At 38.8% G+C, this 24116-nt stretch overlaps 1 protein-coding gene across 10 annotated transcripts in view; it reads right to left on the reverse strand.

The window, feature by feature from the left end:
• Positions 1-24116, reverse strand: part of DIP2B (DIP2 acetate--CoA ligase B (putative)) — a 228430-nt gene that overhangs the window by 38910 nt on the left and 165404 nt on the right. For 3 of the 10 annotated variants that reach the window (XM_081592434.1, XM_081592430.1, XM_081592438.1), the window contains 14 exons: positions 22206-22358; positions 21669-21788; positions 18509-18706; positions 16990-17081; positions 14909-15019; positions 13225-13348; positions 12505-12614; positions 8873-8975; positions 7645-7709; positions 5285-5378; positions 4693-4812; positions 3126-3240; positions 2292-2431; positions 1551-1687 (listed from right to left, as the gene is read on the reverse strand). In XM_081592434.1, coding sequence (XP_081448560.1) covers positions 1551-1687; positions 2292-2431; positions 3126-3240; positions 4693-4812; positions 5285-5378; positions 7645-7709; positions 8873-8975; positions 12505-12614; positions 13225-13348; positions 14909-15019; positions 16990-17081; positions 18509-18706; positions 21669-21788; positions 22206-22358 — 1682 coding nt within the window. Of the gene's footprint in view, positions 1-1550; positions 1688-2291; positions 2432-3125; positions 3241-4692; positions 4813-5284; positions 5379-7644; positions 7710-8872; positions 8976-12504; positions 12615-13224; positions 13349-14908; positions 15020-16989; positions 17082-18508; positions 18707-21665; positions 21789-22205; positions 22359-24116 lie in introns of all 10 variants that reach the window. The other 7 variants (XM_081592433.1, XM_081592429.1, XM_081592437.1 and 4 more) reach the window with 4 other exon arrangements.

Consider the following 24116-nt stretch of genomic DNA (forward strand, 5'->3'; position numbering starts at 1 on the left):
CATTCTCCTGTCATTTACACCTATTATTACATAATTACATTTGCTGATTTTTATATGGGATGGCAGACAGATGTGCCATACCACATTGAGACTAAGAATCACTTGTCTAGATTAACAGAAAAGTGAAAGTGTTAGTCACTCAGTCATGTCCGACTCTTCACAACCCCATGGACAGTACCCTGCCAGGCTCCTCTGTCCATGGAATTCTCCAGGCAAGAATACTACAGTGGGTTGCCATTCCCTTCTCCCAAGGATCTTCCTGACGCAGGGATCAAACCTGAGTCTCCTGCATTGCAGGTGCATTCTTTACCATCTGAGCCATCAGGGAAGCCCAAAAGGTAAGCTAAAAGAACTGAAAACTGGCAGTGGTCATATAAGCCCTGTTTAAAGTGAAGGGAACATGGCCCACAAAATTGGAGTTCTCTGTTCCCTAAAAGGGAGCCTGAGGCAGGTTAATCCCAGTTAGGAAATATAGACAATCATGCCTGTTCTGATTTCCAGGCTCACCAGGCAGACTTTCTTTACAATTTGGCTTCACATGCAGAACTGCCTGCAGGAAAATGATGTACTAGTTTCACTGAAAAATGAGCTATTTGAGGAGTTTTGGGTTTTCCTGACGTACCACAAGCATGGAAAATAGTGCTAGACGTGCAGAAGGCACTCAATAAGTATTTCTCTCACTGAAAGACTGAATAACCAGAGCAATCTGCCCCTGTGACAGACTAGGTTTTCATTTTTCATTAGGAAGCTGGCATTCCAGTTTACATCCATCTATTTTTTGTAATTAATTTTTATTGGAGCATATTTGCTTTAATACATCAGTCTTTACAAGCTTGGCTAACCTGAGTCTACTCCTGAAAGATGAATCCATTCTCATTGCACTCTCAGAATTAAACCTTGGGGCTTACAGGATTTTCCTGGTAGTCCAGTGGTTAAGAATCTGCCTGCCAATGAAGGGGACATGAGTTTGATCCCTGGTTCGGGAAGATTCTACATGCCATGGGGCAACTAAGCCCGTGAGTTGCAACTACTGAGCCCATGCACCCTAGAGCCCATGCTCTGCAACAAGAGAAGCCACCACTATGAAAAGCCCGAGCACTGCAGCTAGAGAAAGCCCATGTGCTGCAATGAAGACCGAGAGTAGCCAAAATTAATTCATTAATTAATTTGGGGGACTATAAAGCTCAAACCACGGGACACTGACTAGGGTGAGTTTCCGTGAGGACTCTTGCTTTTTAAGAGATAAACAAGAACACTTTCTGTGCGCCAGGTGCTGGTCTAAGCACTCTATAAACATTAACTCATTTGGTTCTCACAACAATCCTGGGGTAGATACTATGATTACTCACATTTGAAAGAGAAGGAAGGAGGGCACACAGAGGTTAAGCAGTTCACCCAGGGTCAGCTAGGCTGTGGCTGAGAGGCTGGACCCTGAGCACTCCAACTCTGGAGCTCACACTCCCAACTGCTGTACAGTGTATTTCCCATCAGCCAGCTCAGCCGCCACAGCTGACCCAACATTTTCCCCATGGAACTTGAACATCAAGTACCTCAAATGTGTTTTTGGTCACCCCAGGAAGCCCAAAGTACATCATGCCTCCTGTCCTGGAGCTGACACAGATTTCTCCAATTTCATCTGTTTTGCAGAGCTGAGGAGGTCCATCGGGTTTCACAATGCACATCATCCCTAGGGTACAGAAAACACAGTCAAGGGACAGTCTGGAAAACCTTCACAAAAACAGCCTCATCCTAATGAACCCAGGAAAGTTTCCCATTTATTGAGCAGCATTAAGTTAGCATACCAAACAGGAATGTTAAAAAGAGACCTGACACTGTATAGGTATATCTGAAATTTCCATCTTTTGGTCCTGAAGGTAATTTTTTAAATTCAGCAAACAAAACATACAATAGATGCAGACTGAAGCTTTTAAAGACTGACATTAAAAATGACTGCAAAGTCTGAAGAAACGAGTTAAATTAATTTACCCTTACACAGATCAAACTCAAACACACAGGAAGCAGAGTACTCTAACTTTCTGTCGGCCCAACATCTTGGTAACTATAGTGAAAACCAGACTACTTGAGTGTCACTCAAGTGTTTAGCTATCCATGTGAACAACTGTAACTGCAACATTCACAATTAAATCACCCAATTCTGCTGGAAGGTAAGACTCTTACAAAGAGTCTAAGTACTAAATTTTGGATTCCTGGTTTTGGATCACATTTCATCAGTCTCCACTATCTCTAAAGACACGTCTTATGAAAAGCAAATGGCGCTCCTGAGAACTCACCCCCGGGCATCACATGGCCCACATCCTGAACAGTCAGTGCTGAATTTTTATCTTCAGTGTTGACCCGTATTACCCCATAGCTCAATCCATTCATGGAGAGAATGGCTCTTCCTGGCAAAGGGGCTCCTGGAACTCCAGGTCTGAAGACAAAATAAACTTATCAAATTTGTCAAATTAAAAGCTATTAAGACAAAAGTATGAATATGAAGAAAAGAAAAATTTCCTGTGGCTACCACACAAACAAAAATCTTCATTTTCTCTACCAAAAATCTGCCAAATTAATCAAATTCACACTTGCAAAACATGGTGGAAAAAGTAAATTTTAATTGGTTGTTAAGAATATATTGGCTTGAGGACTTCCCTAGTGGTCCAGTAGTTAACACTTCATGCTCCCAATGCAGGGGGCATAGGTTCAATCCCTGGTCAGGGAACTAGACTCCACTTGCCACAGCTGAGACCTTCTGCCGCCAAATAATAAATAAATAGATTGTTTAATAAAAGAACATATTGGCCTGAGTGTACTACATGTACAGGTAGTATCCACACGTAAGCTACAATCAAGTACATTTCTTGTCTAAGATACTAAGGATTCTGAAGAGAGAAAAAGAGCTAATTCACAAATACAACATGAGAACAACTGAAATAAAATTTCAGTTTCCTAGTTACACTTAGGGCAATAGTAGGAATAATAAATGAGATGCTTCAAATTGCTTTACAAAGTCATTTTCATTTTCAGGCTTATGAGCAGAAAATTAGACCTCACCCCTTTGTCAATTCTGCACATTTGATCAGAGCTGTAACATCCATCAAGAGCACCAACATTCTGAACGATACCTGCGGATTGCGACAGTCATGGCTTCAGCAGAAGTAGCACATGGACAGATGGCCTCAGGTTTCAGACCATGGCTTTGGAACAGACTCAGGAAGGCATCACAGGATGACACAGACCCTGAGGAGTTGAAACAGATCAACTTGAGAGCTTGAAAGTGTGATTTTCATTACTGCAGGAAACTGGTAAAGAACAGAAAGCTGACACATTTGTACATCATTTGTGTGAGTGTATGCTCAGTCATGCCCAACTCTTTGTGACCCACATGGACTGTAGCCCACTAGGACCCTCTGTCCATGAGATTTTTTCCAGGCAAGAATACTGGAGTGAGTTGCCATTCATTTCTCCAAGGGATCTTCCTGACCCAGGGATCAAAACCGCATTTCCTGTGTCTTCTGCATTGGCAGGTGGATTCTTTACCACTGAGCCACCTGGGAATACTGTGCAAGCATTTTACTGTGTCTCTGAGGTGGTTGACAGGTTTCAAGGACAAACAAACGCTCGTCCAACCCATGAAAGGTCACTGACACTATTTAAAGTTACAGCTTGGAACATGGCTGCTCCTACTGAACTGTCCAATCAACAGCAGAGGTGTACTGCAGGCAACAGGCAGCTGGTTTGGAAGCAAGCAACTCTTCCTGAAGCCACTATTGCACTGTAGCCAGTGCATTGCTAATATTCTGGCTTAGCTCCATCCTTTTCATGTACTCATTGACTTGTTTCTTATTAAGGTCAGTCCAGGTTTGTGTTTTATACCAGGATGATCATTGTGACTGCTGACAAAAGTTCACTGATGACAAAGAACACGGTAGTGTCTGATGCTCTACCTGATTCTACCCTATAGAGGCTCAGGATGTTTGTGCTTGTTGGGAAAAGTAGACAACACAGTAAGGTCTCTAAAACCTTTGGTAAACTCTTCTGATTTGCTGACAGGGAATTTACATAAAGTCCAGACACTTGGTTATAGTAAGTTACCTCCTCATTGCTCTTTTTAGTTACATGACAGAGAAAGGATCTAAGTGAGTGAGCACAGAGTGCTTTTAAAAGCTTATAGATCCATCAAATGATGAATGACTACATGAAATGTAATATATCTATACAAAGGAATATTATTTGGCAATATAAAGGAATAAAGTCCAGACATAGGCTACAACATGGAGGGACCTTGAAAATACGCTAAGTGAAAGGAGTTGGTCACAAAAACCACATATAGCATGACTACATTTATGTGAAATGTCCAGAATAGGTAAATATATAGAGACAAGGAGTAGACTAGTAGTTGCCTGGGGCTAGGGGACAGAGGATGGGAAATGGGAAATGATGACTAATGGGTATGGGGTTTCTTTTGGGGATGATGATGTTCTAAATTCAGGTCAGTGGTGATAGTGTTATAACTCTATGAACATGCTAAAACCGCTGAACTGTATTTTAAATGGGTGAGTTTTATGATATGTGAATTATATCTCAATACAGATGTTTTAAAAACAAAAAAATTGCTCATGGAAAGGGGACGAAAACCTCAACCTACCAAAGGAAAGGATATTCCCAGACTGACACTCCAGAAATACTTACAGGGATTAGCTCCATCCGTCACAATCAACATCCGGAGGGAACTCAAGCTCACATCTCTTTGGTCCCGATGAGCCATCATAGCCCAGTGCAAGTCTCGGCATTTCACTAAAGCCACCCTGGCTATAAATGCAAAAGGGGTGAAGTTAACATACGTGTGCTAAATTTGGTAGATATTAATATGCTACAGTAAAAACATTTCTATTTATTTTAGGAATCATGAATTTCACTTAAGAGAAAATAAGAAAGGTCTCAAAGAAATGGTGCCAGGTGCTCTGAGGCAGCAGTGACTGACAGATACATGATACTTTGCTCACAGAGACCTACAGATAGGGCTCGTATCCAAGCCAAGGAAGGATCAAGCAACCAGAGCATCCAATAAATCTAATTCAGGCCCAGATTCACACACAGTCATCTCAGTTCTTCAGAAAGGACACCAACTAAGATGAACTAGACAACATATCTAATCTTACAGTAACCAAATTCTTCTGTTAAGGCACCAAGGCATAGAAGTATGTCTCTAGAAGACCAATTAGAAAAGCCCTGAAATCTCAAACAGTCACATAATTAAAGCTTAGATGCTATGTGTAACTACCTTTATGAGCATGTACTCTTTGGACCCAAGAGAGAGGGCAAGTCTTCATAACAGAGTAGGGTACACTAACTGTATGCATCTTATTCATTACATTCTGAAAAGCAAAGAAAGATAAAAAGTAATCAATATCTAATTCACACTTAGCATTTTAAAACTGAATTGATACTCTGTTAACAATTTTAACCATATAATACTCAAACACTAATGCTCTTTGAAAAAAATTTAAAATATTAACCATAAGGTTGAAGCCTCCTTTGCTACCTATTCTCAAACCTGATTCCCTCCTCTCCTCCTCAGAGATAATCACTGTTAAGAATCTGCCATGGATCCTTCCATTCCTTTTTACAGGTATCTATATGTATATTCTTCCCCATAGAAATATAGAAGTATTTTTAACATGAAAGGCATCATACTATACGTGTATCTGCTACTTGCCTTTTTTTCACTTAAATTGTGTTAGAGCTAAATCTATGTATATTTGTGTAAGTGTGTCGCTCAGTCGTGTCTGACGCTGTGACCCCATGGACTGTAGCCTGCCAGGCTCCTCCGTCCATGGGATTCTCTAGGCAAGAATACTGGAGTGGGTGGTCATTTCCTTCTCCAGGGGGTCTTCCCAACCCAGGGATCAAATCTGGGTCTCCTGCATTGCACGCAGATTCTTTACCGTCTGAGCCACGAGGGAAACCCAGGAAATCTATCTATATCAGTGTAAGAGATCTATATGTATTTTTTTTACCCGCTGCCTAGTATTTCATAGTATGATTATACCAAATTTATTTAGGTATTTCCCGATTGTTGACGAACTTTTTGCAATCACAAACAACGTTTCAAGGAACATATTTATACTCGTTTCCCTAGCACGTGGGCACGTATTTCTCTAGCGCAGGTACAGAAAAGTTGTACCACTGAGTCATAGGATGCATGCTTTTTAAACTGAACAGACAACTGCCAAACTGCCCTCCAACCCTCTAAGTGCCTTCCTTCAACATGCTTATGCAAGCATAAGCATATATTACATACCACAAAGGGCTGGGTCTTCCAAAGCAAGAAATCAAAGTTTCTTGATACCTGTCACTTACAGGTGATCCTGCCCAGACCTGTTAGGTGTTTGGGTAGATAAAACTGAACAACCTGAGAGGGTCATGCAATTTGGTGTCTCTCCTGCCGAACGTCCCCAAAGAGATCCAGACTGACAGAGTAACTGAATCTTGGTACTTAGACTGGCCATTCTGTGCACCACCTAAGTGGTCCAAATATACCAAAATACCACTGCAAACCTGTTTTTCCTCCCTCCCCCAAGTTTCTAGCTACGGTGACAAATTTGGATTTCAGGGGAAGAATGTTGTTTATAACTACTTCTTCATACGTGTCCCTATCTTGCTCTGTGTATCACAGAGAGAAGATTCTAACTCCTCACAAGGGTTTCTTAAGTTTTGATTAAAAAAAAAAGTGGGAATGGGAAGGACTTCAGAGAAGAGCTAGAAAGCTTGTATGGCTCAAGGAATAAGGCTTTTACCAATCTGAGGGATCCTGGGAGAAAAGGGAAACACTCTTCTTCCCTGGGCTTCATTTCCTACTCTTTCTCAGTCTCCTGCAATGTGTGAGGAAGTTGGACAAGATACTCTCAAAGGTCCTGAGAGTCCTGTATCTCTTCTCTCCTCCCTCCTAATCAGAATGCTCTATAAGAAGCTTTTCCCACTTGAAATGCACCCCTTCCCCCATTTTCACCTTCCCAAAAATCTCTATATGACTATACCTTACTCATTTCTCAGTCCAATTCAACTGTTACCTCTTTCATAAAAACTGAGCTGGGAGAAAGTCACCTTTTTCTAACTCCCTTAGCATGGTACCTGTTCCTCTACTGTGGAAAGTAGCCTGATCTACCTTGTTTACAATATTCCTTCATTGCAGCATGGACTCATTCAAGCATTCTGTCCAATGGAAAGTTAGATATTATTAACCACAGCTTCAAAGTTCTAGATATATTTAGGTAATCTGGTCTTCAGAAAAGAGAAGAGTTAACTCAAACAGAGTTCTTTGAAAAACATATAGTCACAGATGGAATATTTTAAGCTTTGAGCTATCATAGAAGATATTTAAAAAATTTTGGATCCTAAGTTCTGCTACATACTATTACATGAAGGGTATGACCAACCACACAAGGGAGAAAAAAACGGAATTACATTCTCCTTTAAAAAAAAAATTACCATTCATATCACAAAATTAAATTCCCCCGGAAAATACTACTGATCTTTTGGCAGCTTAAATTTCATACAAACACCACGAGATGCTGTAGTTACACAGTACACACAATGATCTGAATCATAAGTACAATAAAGCTCTTGATTCTGTGAGCTTACCGCAAACATGCCATGCCACAGCCCAGCATCCTTCTTAAAGTCTAGAACATTTACTACTGTTTCTCCTATAACAGAAGAAAGAAAAAAAAAAAACAGGAAAAAAACATAAGGAAATCATCTTTAGTTTAAGTAGCAAAATTCTGTCACTTGCCTCTATTAAACAACCGACTTGGTACTTTTAAAAAACCAGTAAAAGCTCTCAGGGTCTTTTGATCACATGAGGGTCCCCTCAAACTGGCTGGGGAAGTGATCATAGAGTGACGTGGTCACAGATGACACAATGAATTTGGAATTCCTTGACTTAGGCACTGTCTTTGAGATAATAATTTTTTCCTAATTATATAAGGATCACATGTTTGTTTCAGAAGTTTCACAAGCATATGTAGAAAATTATACTTCGTAGAGAAAATAAAAAATGGTGCTATATGTATAAATCTATATATTGTACCTACATACATGCACATATGCTCCTAAGCTTACATACTTGTATAGAGATAGATATCTCACAACAAAATTGGCATATACTGCTCTGTATCTGATTTGTTTCCACTTAATGATATACGAAACAATCTTTAAGAATCTGAGTTTTGAAACTTCAGATTATAACCCAGTATATGAATATATGATAATTCAAACAACTCTTTTTGCATTTTATTACATATATATATTTTTTAACCAAACAAGAATGTGGCTGTATAATGCTGCCATAAGGAACACGTATTAACTTGTTTCATTCTATGAAAGAAAAAATAAAACACTAAAAGAATTAATATTGTGAAGAACATTCTAAGGGAAATTGTCATTATGCAATATCTATCAACACATCTGAAGTCCAACAATCCAGAATACATTTTGTGTTTTAATTTGTGCTTTTTGGTAGCAGAATTTCTTTGATTCTAACTCCAAACATACAGCTGGTGACAGCTCTATATGCATGGGGAGATGAAGGTACCTGACATTCCACAGCTAATAAACACATGGATTTAATTAGCTCTCTATTTCTGCACTCTAGAAATCATGCTTTGCATATTTGGTTTGCCCAGAATTTTCTTTCCTTTAAATTGCAGCATATTTGTGAAAAAGGAGAAAGCAAAAGCGAGCCAAGAATGTGTCTTAGAACATTTCTCTCTGAATGTGGTCATTAACTGGAGTCCAGTCACTGGGCAGAGGGCTCGCAGTCACAGAGATCTGAGCTCACAGTGCAGGCAGTCACGGGGTGAAGTCTGACCTTCAGAATAATTGCAGGCCTGGGACAGAGCTTGGCAGTGAGACAGCATTGCAAGGCGGGACATTGTAACTCCCATTACACTCCCTTCTTTGCTTGTTTTATACTAGGAGAAAAAACCACAGAAAACAAAAACACAAGAAACAATAAAATGGGTTATTTCAAATGACAGAACTAGAATCCATAAATGAAACGCAGAAAAACCATGACAATGGGCTGAATTTAACACTCCATATAAATATCTGAGGCTATGCAACTGGGCCCCAAACTTCAATCACACAAAGACAGGACTAGGGAATGACAAAGCTCAACAAAAGTAGGTGTGAAAAATTCTTCAAAGTTTAATTAGCTGTCAGTGTGAAGTGGCTGCTAAAGAAGCTGAAACAAACAAATGACTCGGGCTGCATTAACAGAAGCACAGCATCAAATACATAGCAAGCAGAGCCCAAGGTGCGATAGTCTATCAGCAGCTCCTGGTGAGGAGGGGAGACTGGGAAACAGTCTATTCACGCCTCCAGACCAATCAGCTGTAATTTCGCTTTTACCTCGATGCTGCTTGATACTTCCTCAAGCTGCTTTTTACCAAGATCAGTCACTTTTTATTTTATCGTTAAATCAAAAGCACATATTGCACACTTCACTGTATCAGACCTTTCTGTAATTTCTGACACCTTTCTTGACACTTTCTCCTTTCTCGGTTTTTGTGATACTCCTGTTTCCTATTCAATATTCTCTCTCTCCCTTCCCTCCACTTTCTCTGCTCATCCTTTGAATGCTGGCATTCTCTGAAAGTCCTGTTCTTCCTCCTCTTTTTTCACTTAAAAAAATTTACGTATTTATTTAGTTCTGGTTGCACTGGGTCTTTGTTGCTGTGCACCGGCTTTCTCTAGGTGCAGAGAGTGCAAGTTACTCTCTAGTTGCAGTGTGCGGGCTTCTCATTACAGTGGCTTCTCTTGTTGCAGAGCACAGGCTCTAGGTCCACAGGCTTCAGTGGTGGCAGCACACAGGCTCAGTAGGCTGTGTGCTCGTGGGCTCAGCAGTTGCAGCTTTGGGCTTTAGAGCACAGGCTCAGTAGTTGTGGCATATGGGTTCAGATGTTCCACTGCATGTGCAATCTTCCCAGACCAGGGATTGAACCCAGGTTGCCTGCACTGGCAAGCAGACTCTCAACCACTGTATCACCAGGAAAGTCCTCTTTTCACTTCTATCCATCAGGGTACCACACTCCTGATGACTCTCAATTCTCCATCTCCAGCTCAGACCTCTTTCCAGAGATTCAGACTTGGAGGGTCAACTCTTCACCGTGACTGACCCATAGTCCCATGAAACCCAATGTAACCAACACCACTTCTCCACCCCTCACCCATGAAAACTTTTCTTGCCAGAACTTTTTTTAAAAAATTATTTTAATTTATTTATTAGGCTGCACCAGTATTAGTTGTGGCACACGGGATCTTCAATCTTTGCTGTGACACGTGGAATCTCTAGCTGTGGCATAAGGACTCTTAGTTGCGGCACGCACTGGGAGAATGGAATCTTAGCCATCAGACCAGCAGGGAAGTCCCTCTTGCTATACTTTCTATCTTAGTGAAGGATGCCATCACCTCTCCAGTTGCCCAAGACAGAAACTTGCGTGTATTTCTTGCCTCCTCCCTCTCTAGAGTCAGTCACTAAGTCTTGCCTCTTCTATTTCCTTACTGCATCTCAGTTCCATCCATCCGCTTTTCTCCATCCCCATCTCCACGAACTTGGGTTCACCTGGATAACTGTCAAAGCTCCTCATTTCCTATCTTAAACCCACCAAACAGATACATCTTTTAACCACATATTTATTCTTACCACTCTTCTGCTGACAACACTTTGATAGCTTCCTATTACCCACAGGACACTTGAAACTCACTAGCAATGCCCTGTGGGTAATAAGAGGGTTCCAATGAAAACTGCAGTTCATTCAGAACAGCAGAAGCCTGGAAATGTACAGGACAGTAGCTCTACATGCTCAGAGAGCTAAGCAGCGGCCACATAACAAAGGGCCCTTCACCTTTTAGGAAGAACCAATAAAGAAGCCTGAAAAGGAGTGGTCAGTGAGTAGTCAGGGAAGCCACTGAACAGTTTTAAGGAGGATGAAGGGATAAACCATGTCATCACTGAGAGATGATATGGATTGAGAGCTGACTGCTAGATTTAGTATTTTAATTGCCTGTTTACTTGTCTGTCATTTAAACATACTGAAATCCCTTTCATCTCTAAAAGTAATCCTTTTTCCATCCAACATCACCATGTTACCTCTTCAAGTTACTGCCCACTCTCTTCCCTTTTCTTTTTTTAAATTTTCTTGGCCACACTGCATAGCATATGGGATCTTAGTGCCTTGACCAGGGATCAAACCTGCCCTTGCATTGGAAGGACAGAGTCTTAACCACTGGACCATCAGGGAAGTCCCTCTCTTCCCTTTTATGCAAAAGTCATTCAATCGTGTCTGACTCTTTGTGACCCCATGGACTATAGAGTCCATGGAATTCTCTAGGCCAGAATACTGGAGTTGGTAGCCTTTCCCTTCTCCAGGGGATCTTTCCAACCCAGGGATCGAACCCAGGTCTCCCACATTTCGGGCAGATTCTTTACCAGCTGAGCCACAAGGGAAGCCCAAGAATACGGGAGTGGGGAGCCTATCCCTTCTCCAGTGGATCTTCCCAACCCAGGAATCAAATCGCAGTCTCCTACACTGCAGGTGGATTCTTTACCAACTGAGCTCTCAAGGAAGCCAGGGCTCAAGGCTGGGTGGACTTTTTTCCCAAAACCTTTTTTTAAAAAAAATAATTTATGGATGTTTATACATGAATTTAGCAAACAGTTGTTGAACATTTACGAACACTGTCTCAAACAAGATGCAGAGTACTCGAGGGCACAGCTTTTAGAGTGCAACAGATGTGAATTTGAGTTCCAGCTCTGTCATTTTTGAGTCAAAGGTTTTAGACAAACGTTTGGTTGGTGATTCAAGTTAGTTTAAGTCTTAGTCTTCTTAGCTACTAAGCACGTTTACTAACAGCTCCCCCCAACTACCACCTCACAGGGTACTTGTGAGGACTGACTGAGATACTGCATTTAAAGCACTTGGCCTGGTGCCTGGTATGCAGTAGGACTTAATCCCTCAACTGGATTATGTCATCAATCAATCACGTAACCACAATAACCTTCAATACCAAACGCTCCAGCCATCTGTTTCCTCTTGCTCTTCATCTGTTAAATTTGTTCTTTTCAAGCACAGCTATTTTTCCTCTTCATTTCTTCAGTCTCTCACTTCCTCCCTCACCGCTACCACTCCCATCCCCAAAGCAGCAGAGAAATACCTCTGCCAGTAAATCATTTCTTTAACCTCTGAACTTCTCCAAGTCTTCTGTAACTTTCTTACATGACAAGGGTCAATTTCTATGTTGTCTTTCTCTTGAATAGGTAGTTATGCTCAAAATAATTGGGACAGAAGGGCCATTGGAAAGCATCTTATGGGGCAAAAGATGGCAATCTAACAAACCAAGAGGACCTACTAACATTAAAACTGCAAAAAAGCTAGTTTATGGGACCTCAATCAAAGCCAAAGGAAAAGCCAGAATGGACGTCTCAGACTTGGAACTTACCTCAATGTATGCTGGCTCTGTGCCAGCAGGTGAGATGAGGGGCTGCCAATCCTTAGGTGGCTTTGAAAGATACTTGGAATCTGTTACGACCCATTTGAGCCGGGGCCAACCTAAACCAAACCCAAAATAAAAATTGAATTGCCTAAGCCATCAGAAAAGGAATTCACAACGAATTGGTCATTTTAAATACCAAGAGATCAAATCAAGATCATTTTATAACCAAGAAAAGACCTCATTTAGTGTTTAGTGATAAATCACCAGACATTTATACCTTCTTTCAAAAGCACAATCGTTCCACATGCTAACACCAGGCCTTGACATTACCTCAACAACTGGGAGGTCCATTTGGCAGTGGAAGTCCACTGAGGTTAGTGGTCTATCCTCTGTCTCTACATGTAGCATTTAGTTTTAGTGAACAGAGTGGTAGCTTTTCCAACCATCAGCATAAAGGTTAAGAGTGTGGGCTGTGGAATCAGACAGATTTGGGTTCAAATCGCTGCTCTGCCATATATTAGCTGTGACTTTGGGTAAGTTACTTAACCTCTCTGTGTCTCAGTTTCCTCACCTGTAAAATGGGGATAATAATGGTACCTACTTCATAAGACTGTGAGAATTAAATAAGAAAATATGTTAAATACTTGGCTACTATTAAATTAAAACACTAATTAAAGCACTTAGCATTAGTTTTTAACTGATAATTCAGGTGCAAATATTACCAACCTTTAAATTGTACGATTTCTCCATTCTGAGTTTTTGGCAATCCCTTCAGACAAACCTCACTGGTAAGAGCTAAGGCAATACCACAGCTTCCTAGCAAGAAGCCAATCTGCTGCCCCCCAGCATCCTGTGGAGAAAAGATAATGAACATGGTAGGGGAGCGAACGTGTGCACACCCAAGCCCAAAATCTGACACTTAGTAATGCTCTGGCACTTGTACAATACATTCATGAAATCCCCCTGATATCTGGCAACTGTCAAAATCCAGTGACAATATGTTCTTCCAAATAACTGCTACAGCACAATGATTTCCTGAGTGCAAACCATGTTTTATTAATCTGACACTGCTAACGATGAATTCCACCAGCCAAATGTGGCCATTTTACTCAAAGGTCAGCAATGCTCCTCTTCTAAATTAATCTCAGGAAATGAAACAAAAGTGAACATGGTTAAGTTGTCCTGACCTAGCCATAACCTCAAATCCAAAAGGAAAGCAATTCAGGTCAGAACAAAATAAATAATGTAAATGGACACCAAATGTCCAAATTTACAATGAAAGTAAATGGACAGTTATACCCAAGTTCATATACTCCTTATTATTCTATTTTAAAGGAGGTAGATTTAAGCCTTACAACAGCAGCAGAGAAATAAAACCAAAAGATACAGCCTAAAGCATTTCCATTAAAATGTCATCTTAAAAGTATCATTATGAAACCACATAAACACTGCCAACTTAATAATTTAAGAACAACCCTATGATTTCATGGCCAATCTAAAGATACTTCATTCTATCAACCAGAGTTTCAGGGATGCTACTCATTTTGTTTTTTATTCCTTTCAGAAAAAAAATTCTTTTCTTGTAAATCTACAGTTTCCACCATATTTGTCTTCATCATCAACTCTCAATAATAAACTGCATGAGAAAATTAGAGTCCAACAGCTCATGCAGAAATCACTTGGTTAAACTTTGACATTTGCTACATATGCTTCATTTTAGTAGGGCTGATGTGTTGCCAAAGTAAATTCTATATCCCAGAGTAGTAACACGACATCACTGCATCACACTTGGACTTAGTAGAAATCTTAGATGTTAAGGAAAATGCTCCTATAGAAAGATTCCACCTACTATAAATGTGATTACTTACAGTCTCTGAAGCAAGAGTGGGACTCTCTATAAAAGCTAATTGTTGAAAAGTCAAGTATGTCCCCATAATTTTTAAGTGGTATATATATATAATACTATAAAAATTCTATCTTAGTTGAAAACAGGTTATTTTCATGAAACTTGAAAATATTCATAAATAAATTTTCTATAACTTCCCTGTTTTTAGAAAGTGACGTTAAGTACTTAAGAAAATGGTCAGACTGTTTTAAGTGTTCTGTGGTGTGTGCTTAGACGCTCAGTTGTGTCTGACTCTTTGGGACCCCGTGGACTGTAGCCTGCCAGGCTCCTCTGTCCATGGGATTCTCCAGGCGAGAATACTGGCGTAGGTTGCCATACCCTCCTCCACGGGATCTTCCCAACCCAGGGGTTGAACCCAGGTCTCCTGCATTGCAGGCAGATTCTTGACTGTCTGAGCAACCAGGGAAGCCCCTTTAAGTGTTGTAACTGAGTCAATTGATCCAAGAACCTCAATGCTCGCCATGTTACAGCAGGCTACATTCCTCTTAAATTAAGCAGTGTTACCTTTCTGGTAAGAGGTACCTCTATCGGCACTGGAATCACTTCTGCCAGGAGACACCCATAAAAAGCCACCATAAACATGACTGGATCATTGTTGGGGTAAACCAGGGCTACCTAAAAGGCATAATGACATTCAATAACAGAGGAATAAAAGCAGACTAATGCTTTCAATGTCTCGAAGTAGTACATTATATATGACATTTATTATGAAGACAATAAATCAAACTATTTAATAGCCTAAAGAAAATTAAGTTATTGAGAAGGATGCACAAATCTAAAAGGATCTCTGTCATTCCCATGATTATATAAGGCACAATTTAGAGACTATAATGTAATTTATCATCATCACCATAAGAAATTTTTCACTTAATTCTATTGGTGATTTAGCAATAAACAACTCACCTTAAGTAGTAAGTTAATTACTTACAAAACCTAAGGTAATTTACTTTAGTGAAGGGCTAAAGCAATAAAATAAATGTGATGAATCTCTCTAGAGAGACGAGCATATTAAGAATAAGTCTTATTTCTCTCAGAGATGAACCTACAAGAATGAAAGGACTCAATTACAACCTTAAGGCAAATCTAAGGTTTCTTTTTTTTTGGTCACTCAGTCGTGTCTGACTCTTGGAGACCATATGGACTGCAGCCTGCCAAGTTCCTCTGTCCATGGAATTCTCCAGGTAATCATACTGGAGTGGGTAGCCATTCCCTTCTCCAGGGGATCTTCCCAATCCAGGAATCAAAGCTGAGTCTCTCGTATTGCAGGCAGATTCTTTACCATCTGAGCCACCAGGGAATTCCCAAATACTTTTTAACAAATTCACTGCATTAAATCCTTACTAATTTAACCAACAATGCAAGTGTTCTAGCAAGAAGGCATTTGGGAGTTTAAGCATCACTGGTAGAAACCTTTATGAATATAAAGTTAATTCACTTAAAAAAGGTAAACAGTGAAACCTCCATATGTTCAGACCTGTGATCTCATCTGTAATGCATCACAGGGACAACCAACTCTCCCTAATTTCCTCAAGAGATGCAAAAATACAGAAGTCATAATCATTATGGAGCTTGTTACTTGGTTTCAATACTCACAGATTAACATCTGAAACTTAATTATAACATTGGACCCCTGTCTTCCCTTCTCTCACTTTCAAATTCTCTTCATTTACTCCCAAGATAAGTTTAATTGTGAACCTTCCAGAGTTCAAAAAAAAATGCTAACTCCAAAAGACATTTAAACAACCCATGTCCTTTCTGCACACAAGCGTCCATGTCATTAGGAAGACACAAAATTACTTTCTTAGGGTTCAGTGAAGATTATGAAATGTTCACATGTCACACTTATAAGGAAAAGTCTACTTTAGCTGCCCTTTGCCATAACGCAGAATTTTTAAAAGGCTAGTTTAGGAGATTCTGTAATCATGAGTCTACTAAGAAGAATTCTGTTGTGTATGCATTGGGTATTTTATTCTACAACTCCAAATGAAAAGTAATGCTTGATGACTGGAAATACTTTTATTTAGAAAGTGCAAAAAACCTCTAAATATTAAATAAAATTTAATGTCACCTTCATTAAAGAAAAAATAATGATGTAAATTTGCTCCTCCTTAGAAGTAACATAACTCTCATTCCTGTCTACATAAAACTCCAGAAAACTTGTTTTTAAAGTTTTATGGGGCATTTTTCAAAGAAAAATATCAAAGAGTAACCTTGATTGCTACTGTTGTTGCCCAAATTTTGAAATATTTACTTACAGAAAGATTAAGGTTTCTCTTTATTTTCACTAGTACCTTAAAACGGTATACTGATTAGGAGCTACACAGAAAGAGATATGTGACTATTCTTCAAACTATAAATGCAAGAATTATAACCTGGGTTGGAACCAAATGATTTTCAATTTCTAAGAATAACAGTTACATAAATTGTGTTGTTGTACATTAAAACCCAAATGATTTTCAATTTCTAAGAATACCAGTTTTATAAACTGTGCTGTTGTACATTAAAAAAAATCCAGAATGTGCATGCTAGAAAACAATAAAACATGACCTCCCTAAAAACAAAACAAAACAAAACAAAACAATTACCCTATCTCCAGGTTTTAATACAGGTTCATTTTTGGTCCCCAGTTTATTAAGCAGTGTATAGGCCAACTTTAAACTTCTGCTCCACAACTTTCCTGGAAAAAGAAAAGAAAATAATCATGCAGGAAAACACAGGTCTACTTTAATAAGAAGGCACTCAGTTCACCACCACAATGAATAAGATATCCATCACTGGCAAATGATACATTAGACAAGCATCACCCTCCATGCACAGAGAGGCCTTCCCCACAAAACCTGCTTTACGTTCACTCTAGTTTAGGAAAGCCAGTCCTGCCTGGAAGCAAAAAGGAAACCACTTAAAGCTCACTCTAGACAATATTTCATATTCTTCTCTGATGTAACCTATCTTTAGAAATAATTTGATGTGAGCTGATCACATTTAAAAGGAAGGAAACAATTTTTTATCACAAGACTGAAAATCAGAAGACCACTTCTTTCTAAGCCTTTTCTGAAGAACCACTTACATATATGGTATTGAATACTTGAAGTAACTACAAAGCAGAAGTATGACTCAAATGACTGAGTATTCCATACCACTATATTTCAGTGAAAACAGACAATAAAATGGAAATTATGTGAAACACGCGGATATATTCACAGATGTTAAATAAACATGTAAAAATCTCACTGCTTTCTTGAAGGGTATATGGATGAGATTAATGTACAGCTCCTGAGATGAACGCTAAAAACAATTTTAGGGAGGAAAGTCTATTCTTCCCCTTTTCTTGCTCCTTTTCCCAACCACCTTAGAAATTCTTATTTTAGATTATGAAGAAACTGAAAGAGAAATCATTTTACTTTGCACAGGTATGTTAGTTTTATACACAACTCATTCAGAGGGGCATCAAAAGTGAAAACTCATGTCAGTCTGTACAATTCTTTAAATAAAACCATTTTTCTTCTCTAAAATAGCCTATATGGAGGTCTGTGGACAATGTACACCACTTTAGAAGGGAAAGCAGAATCTGTCTGAATAAACTAGTACAAAATCGCACAGCCCAGGTTGAATCCATTCTTCGTTATTTAAGAAAAAACGTAATAAAAATATTTCAAAAATTTATAAAACAAAACTAAATGGAAAAGTACTGATACTTTGATCATTTTAGAAGCCTGTGCCTATTATGTGCAAGTGGCAGGATGAAGTAAATGACAAAGATGTGAAAAGTAATCAACTTCAATTTTTAGATTAAACTCTTATTTTTACTATACACCATTAATCCTGCCCAAACGTCTTCCTAAAATCCTCTCCTGGTATTTAAACATCAGTGGATCTACACAGTCTCTTTCTTCTTTTAAGTAACAGCTGCTTGCAAGAGTCAGTTCAGCAAAAGAAAATATTTGGCAATAGCTATACTTAGGAGCTTAGGATCCTACTGAAATAGTTTAAAAGATCTACTGAAATACAGTGACCAGCAACCGCTATATAGCAAGATAAAAACATTATCTATGATAATCTGAAGAGCTATTAGGAGAAAAGGAAGCTGGACTCATGTAAACTCACCATAAGTGAGAGTGTAAACTGGCTTTCCTGTTACGTCCAGTGCGGTCAGACAGGGGCATTTTGCCTGAGTAGTGCCCCAGCGCTGTAGGGCGGACTCCAGAGCAGGAGGCCAGTTACAGATGACTCCCAGCGGTTCTCCCTTCACAGGGGTCATCTGCCGTCCCTCAGGCTTGGGTTGGTTAGGGTCTGGCTGAGGTACTGTACCAAAAAAACATCCCAACAGGTTATATGAACATAAGATCTGAAATAAGTGCAAATACCAGCTAACATAACTGAGGTCTCTAATCTCAATTTATTTATTTATTTATTTTTGGTTGTTGTTTTATTTTTAGTAAACTTGTTTTAAAATCTTCAGTTTGGGTCTAATGTTACAGAGCCAGGTTCTACCTCACCAGGTTATGTTTAATGAAAAACCATGGAACTGTGAGTCAGGAAACCCAAGCTTACATTCACTTTTTACTAGTGTGACCTTGGGCAAAAGGAGTCACCTGAGCCTCCTTTTTCCTCATCTGTAAAATGCAAATATAGTAACAGGCATACAGTAGGGACCTACTGGAATCAGGAAGAAGGGGCATGAATGACAATGTCCCTTCCATGTCTCTACACCTCTGCGCACATCTCATATGGCCAACCCTTTGCCTCTTGGTGAATGTGCCCTCATCCTTCTTAGGATATACCTTCCCTGGGAAGCTGCCTGGCCATTCCTTCCTTAGTGCTTCCACACTTCACGTCAGTGCACTCTTATTAAGGCACTGAGGACACTTAAGAGCGTCTATTACTCTAGAGGGTTTTCTCCTTCTTAGACTGAGAGTTCTTGGGGAGAAGACATGGTTCTTATTCTTCTTATTACCTTTAGTGCCTAATATATAATGGTTGCTTAATCGATGTTAACTAAATCGAATGGAATTTGGGGGAGAAAAAAAGAAAAGCACTAGGCAATTCCCTGGTGGTCCAGTGGTTAGGACTTAGGGCTTTCACTGCTGGCGCCCCAGACTCTATCCCTGGTGGGAGAAATAAGATCCCATGTAGTGTGGCCAAAAAAAAATTTTTTTTAAAGCAGTAGATTTATAATAGGGTAAATTCCAGAAACTAGAGGTGAATAATATTTCATACTTTTTCAGAGACAAAACTAAAGTCCTCTTAATTTTTTTACAATAAACAAGTATTGCTTGAACTTTAAAAAAAAAAATCCTGTATTTTCACAGCAGGAAGGATAATTTACATATGGAACAAAAGGTCAAGTGTTCACTGAATGTCAACTCTCTATGTAAGATGTGATAAACACTGAGAAGATAAATGCTGCACATATCATTCTTTAAACAAACATTTATTGCTTCTAATAATGTCAGGTACAAGAAGGACAGAGCCATGCCCTCTAGGAGCATCCAGCGTGCAGTGGGGAAGCACACTCGTACACAGAGCAAAGTACACATGGCCAGTGCGTGACAGAGATACAAAGAGAAACAGCAGAACAGGACCATGCCTCCTAGCTTAGAGGATGAGGGCGCCAACCTGGAGGAGGTAACGCCGGGGCTGAGTCTTAAAGGAAGAGTAGGGTGAACAGGAGATGAGAGAAGGAGCACAGAAGAGAGAATGGACAGAATGAGCAGCAAGTATTAGAAGGGCAAATGAAATATGAAATGAAATGCATGTTAAAGCTCAATTTAATGATTGGGGAAAACTTAAAAAACGTCTTCACTCATTTTTCTACTGATACAAAATTAACAGTTTCACTTTCCAACTCACCACCCTAGGTAAATAATGTTTGCATATTCCCAGACCCTAAACCACCTAACTATAAAAATAAACACAGGTGATTCTAAATAAATAGTTTTGTTCTTCCAGACAAACTGTATATATGGTAGGCATAGTTCTGGTCATAAAAGTCTATACATTATTGCCATCCATTAGGCCTCACTGCAGACCCTGGGGCATACTCTTCCAGACTTCCAAAGACATACAGGTATTTTTTCTCTTCCAAAGGTAATTGTCATTCAAATGAAAAATCATTGCCTATTTAACATTAGTGGGAAACTGTTAGCTCTATTAGGCCAATGACTGTTGCTCAAGTATAATTCCTATTAGACTTTGACTTTCATTTGCCTTCTGAACACACAGTACTAAAAAGACTGAAGAGGCTATTACTGGCACAGACACTTGAAAATTCAGTTCATCAAGAAAGATGACCATAGTTCAGTGAGTTTAGTGACTCCAAAAGAAAGAGAAATTCATCTTAACCTTGTACATCAGGTTGCTTGGTGCTCCTGCTGCACCAAATGGGCTAAGACTGGGTTGAGTCTACTAACATGCTTAGTTCCGTTAAGGTCTGATGCGATCAAAGTCTGTTCTTAGTCTCAGGACATAAAAATGGACTGCAAAGCTACCAAGGCTCAGTTCTTCAGACAAAGGCTTTTTTCAGATAGATCTATTCACCATCCACCTTTAATATCAAGTGTCCACTTTCTATGCCCCCACATAGTCCCTTCCCAATCCTTCTATTAAATTCTAGATTCATTTTTATCCCTAAATACTTTTAAATTATTGAGTGAATAAATCACTCTTATCACTTTCTCTAGGGAGCTTTCCCCAACCATACAGATGAGACCAATTTCTTCCTTTCTCCAAGTTGCCAGTACCAGTCGATACATACTTATTGACTAAACTCAGTTTTTGACTATAGTGTATGTTCTGTCTAAATTGGAAACAACATAAAGGAAGTGACTATAAAAATATAGTCACCATCCACCACGTTAAAACAGATCTATATATGTGCTGACTGACTGATTTAACAAAAATGATTGGGTTATATATATAAAAAAAAAAGGGCAAACTTTTGAGGATGAATTTGACATTTCTACTCTAAGATAATGACAAATATAAATAATTTTTAAAATTATGTGCTTGTTCCTAATTTTAAAAAACTTATTTCCAAGGATAATTCTATGTTCGATAGTTATCTCCTTGTCTTTTCCTCCTCTCCCTCTATTTTTCATCTGAGATTTAAAATATAAATGATCATAAGGGAAAAGAGATCAGAAAGCTATGAACTCTTCAACCAAAAATGATGTCTTATCCATTCATAAATCCTATAATATCTACATGGAGTAATTTTTCACAGAATTTCTAAGGAATATTCGTGGTTTGGTATTATTACCACTACCTTCCACAATTTCTTCAGAATCATCCACAAAAAATTCTTTTAAGGGAGGCCTTTTGGGTCGTTTCAGAGTGTTGAGAAGCTGCTGGATTTTTGTGGATACTCTGCTATTGACAGGAACACCTATAGGGAAAAAAATGGTAAGTTACAATTAACTGATTTTAGGAATATTTCAGTTCCTCAATTCTCTTAGGAGCTTTCATTTTTAATGATGTTTGGCCTTTGTTCACAGTCTCATTCTATTTCAGCTGAGCTAAACAGGTACAAATACATACAGGATAATTTTTATGACAAGAGTAAAAATATAGTGCTATTATTAATACTGTTTAAAGATTCCATCGAACCTCCCTTTTCTCTCCTAGTATTCTTTTCTTTTTTCATACTTTTTGTTCAAAGTATATTTGAAAAGACAGAGCTGACATGACTTATGTGAGTAGGTCACAAGTCCTGCCACTGCTGGACATTAGACACTGCTGTTTATAATTTGAATTTTTTCAGTTTAACTAATATGCCGAATTTAACTACCAAACAGCTGCCTACCATCAGCTGTATCCATAAGGCTGGACCTGTTGGATCCTTTGTGCATGCCTTTAACTATCCCCGATGGGGGTAGATCAATATTTGCTGGGCGTATTGAGGAAGATGATGACGAAGAGGTAGTTGTAGTGACGTCAGGGGGAGCAGAGAAATTCTCTAAGAGGGGAGAAAAAAAAATTTAAAATTATATTATGTTAGCAATAAGAATAAGAACCTTTAAGTCTTTTTTTTGTTGCTGCTGTTTGTTTTTTAACAAGAGAGAAAACTACTTAAAGGGGCACTAGCTCTAATTTTACTAGCAAGATATAATGAGACGAACAGGTTAAGTCAGGGCATATCAGCTTTCTAAAATTATTACTTTTGAGAACTTGAGCAGGCTTAGTAAGATAAAATCACATATCAAATATTTCTCAAAAACATTCTTTTCTACACAGAAAGTCTGGTAGAAATCCAATGTTATAAAAATGACCACAATAAAATAAAAATTGCTGGTGACTTCAAAATGAAACCAAAGTCAATATGATCATTATGGCTACTAATATTCTAGTCTCTGAGCATTTCTTCATGTTTATGGTGGTTTATCTATATCTCTTCACTCACTGAGGACAGAAATTGTGTCTTGGAAGTGGGTCAGATTGCTCAAGTCTGAGTTAAGAAAACCAGATAAAATCCATTTTTAATTTTTGTAAAACAACCCATAGGTAACTTGAATCTACTTGAAAAACAGGTAACTCGAATCTACTTGAAAGACAAGGCTCTTCCCTTATTCTAAGCATGGTTCAACAGTGCTGTTTTATTCTGCTTCATGTAGGGATTCTTACTATAAAGAAATAATGATATAGTTGGAAGAGAGCCATTGAACAGGGAAGTGTTACCAAAAAATTAGAAGAAGAAAAAGAAAATTAGAGGAAGCAAAACGTAGAGTTCACAAGAATAATGAAAAGCCACTCATAACTATGAACAAGGAAAAAAAGCATAATATGAACAATTTCTAAAATTATTTTGGGATTTAGGTTTCCAGGCCCCAAAAGTCTATACTTACAAGCTTAATACTTTTTAAAGCTTTAAATACTTTGCATAAGTATACTGCAGTATAGTCTTTCTGTAGGATGATGTGGTAACAAAGCACTAAAAATAGACATTTTTACCTGACCCAGCAATTCCACTTATAGGAATACATCCTAAGAGGAAATAATCAAACAAATGCACAAAGTTGTGTGTGTGAGGATGTTCATGTCAGTTTTCATACAGCAAAAAAACTGGATACTACTTAAATGTCCCAAATAGGGAAATGGCTAAAATAAACCATGGCAGAGCCATACAGTGGCATATTTTGAAACCATGAAGACAAAAGTATGATTCTATATTAATGATATAAAAGATTTCTGCTTTAAAAGCAGACATGTCTGCTAATAAAAGCAGGTACTATTTTGTACCATTTCATTGCTGTAAAAACAAAACCAGAGCCTTACATTATGCAAATAAAGTCTAGGATCTACATGAAAGTGATAACATTGAAGTGCTACACATAAGTGGGGCTGTAGCTTATTTTTCCTTTTATCTGTATTTTCAAATTTTTCCTTTAGAAGTACTTATTACCTTCTGTTAGAGCAAACATCCAAAAGGCAATAATGTTGGATAAAATGGTTTCTGTGAGTTGCTGAACTTTCCACAGAGTAGAAGCAATATGAAATATGAAGTCAGGTAAAATCATCTTGTTAACAAAAATTCAGATAAAGTTAACTGAGTACCAGGAAACTATTTTTCACAAGTGAAACTGCTCTTTTAGACAATGTGGGAATAAAACCTGACCCCGCCATGGCTCTGTTGCCGACCCTCCCAATAGGAGAGGTGTTGAGTCTGCTCATCTGTAGCTGCTGGAGGGGTGGGGGGGGTGTCAGTCAATTAAGAGCA

This window comes from Giraffa tippelskirchi, chromosome 4 (assembly GCF_054371585.1).
Source record: "Giraffa tippelskirchi isolate mGirTip1 chromosome 4, T2T-mGirTip1v1.2.pri, whole genome shotgun sequence".
In the NCBI taxonomy this organism is placed as follows: Eukaryota; Metazoa; Chordata; class Mammalia; order Artiodactyla; family Giraffidae; genus Giraffa; species Giraffa tippelskirchi.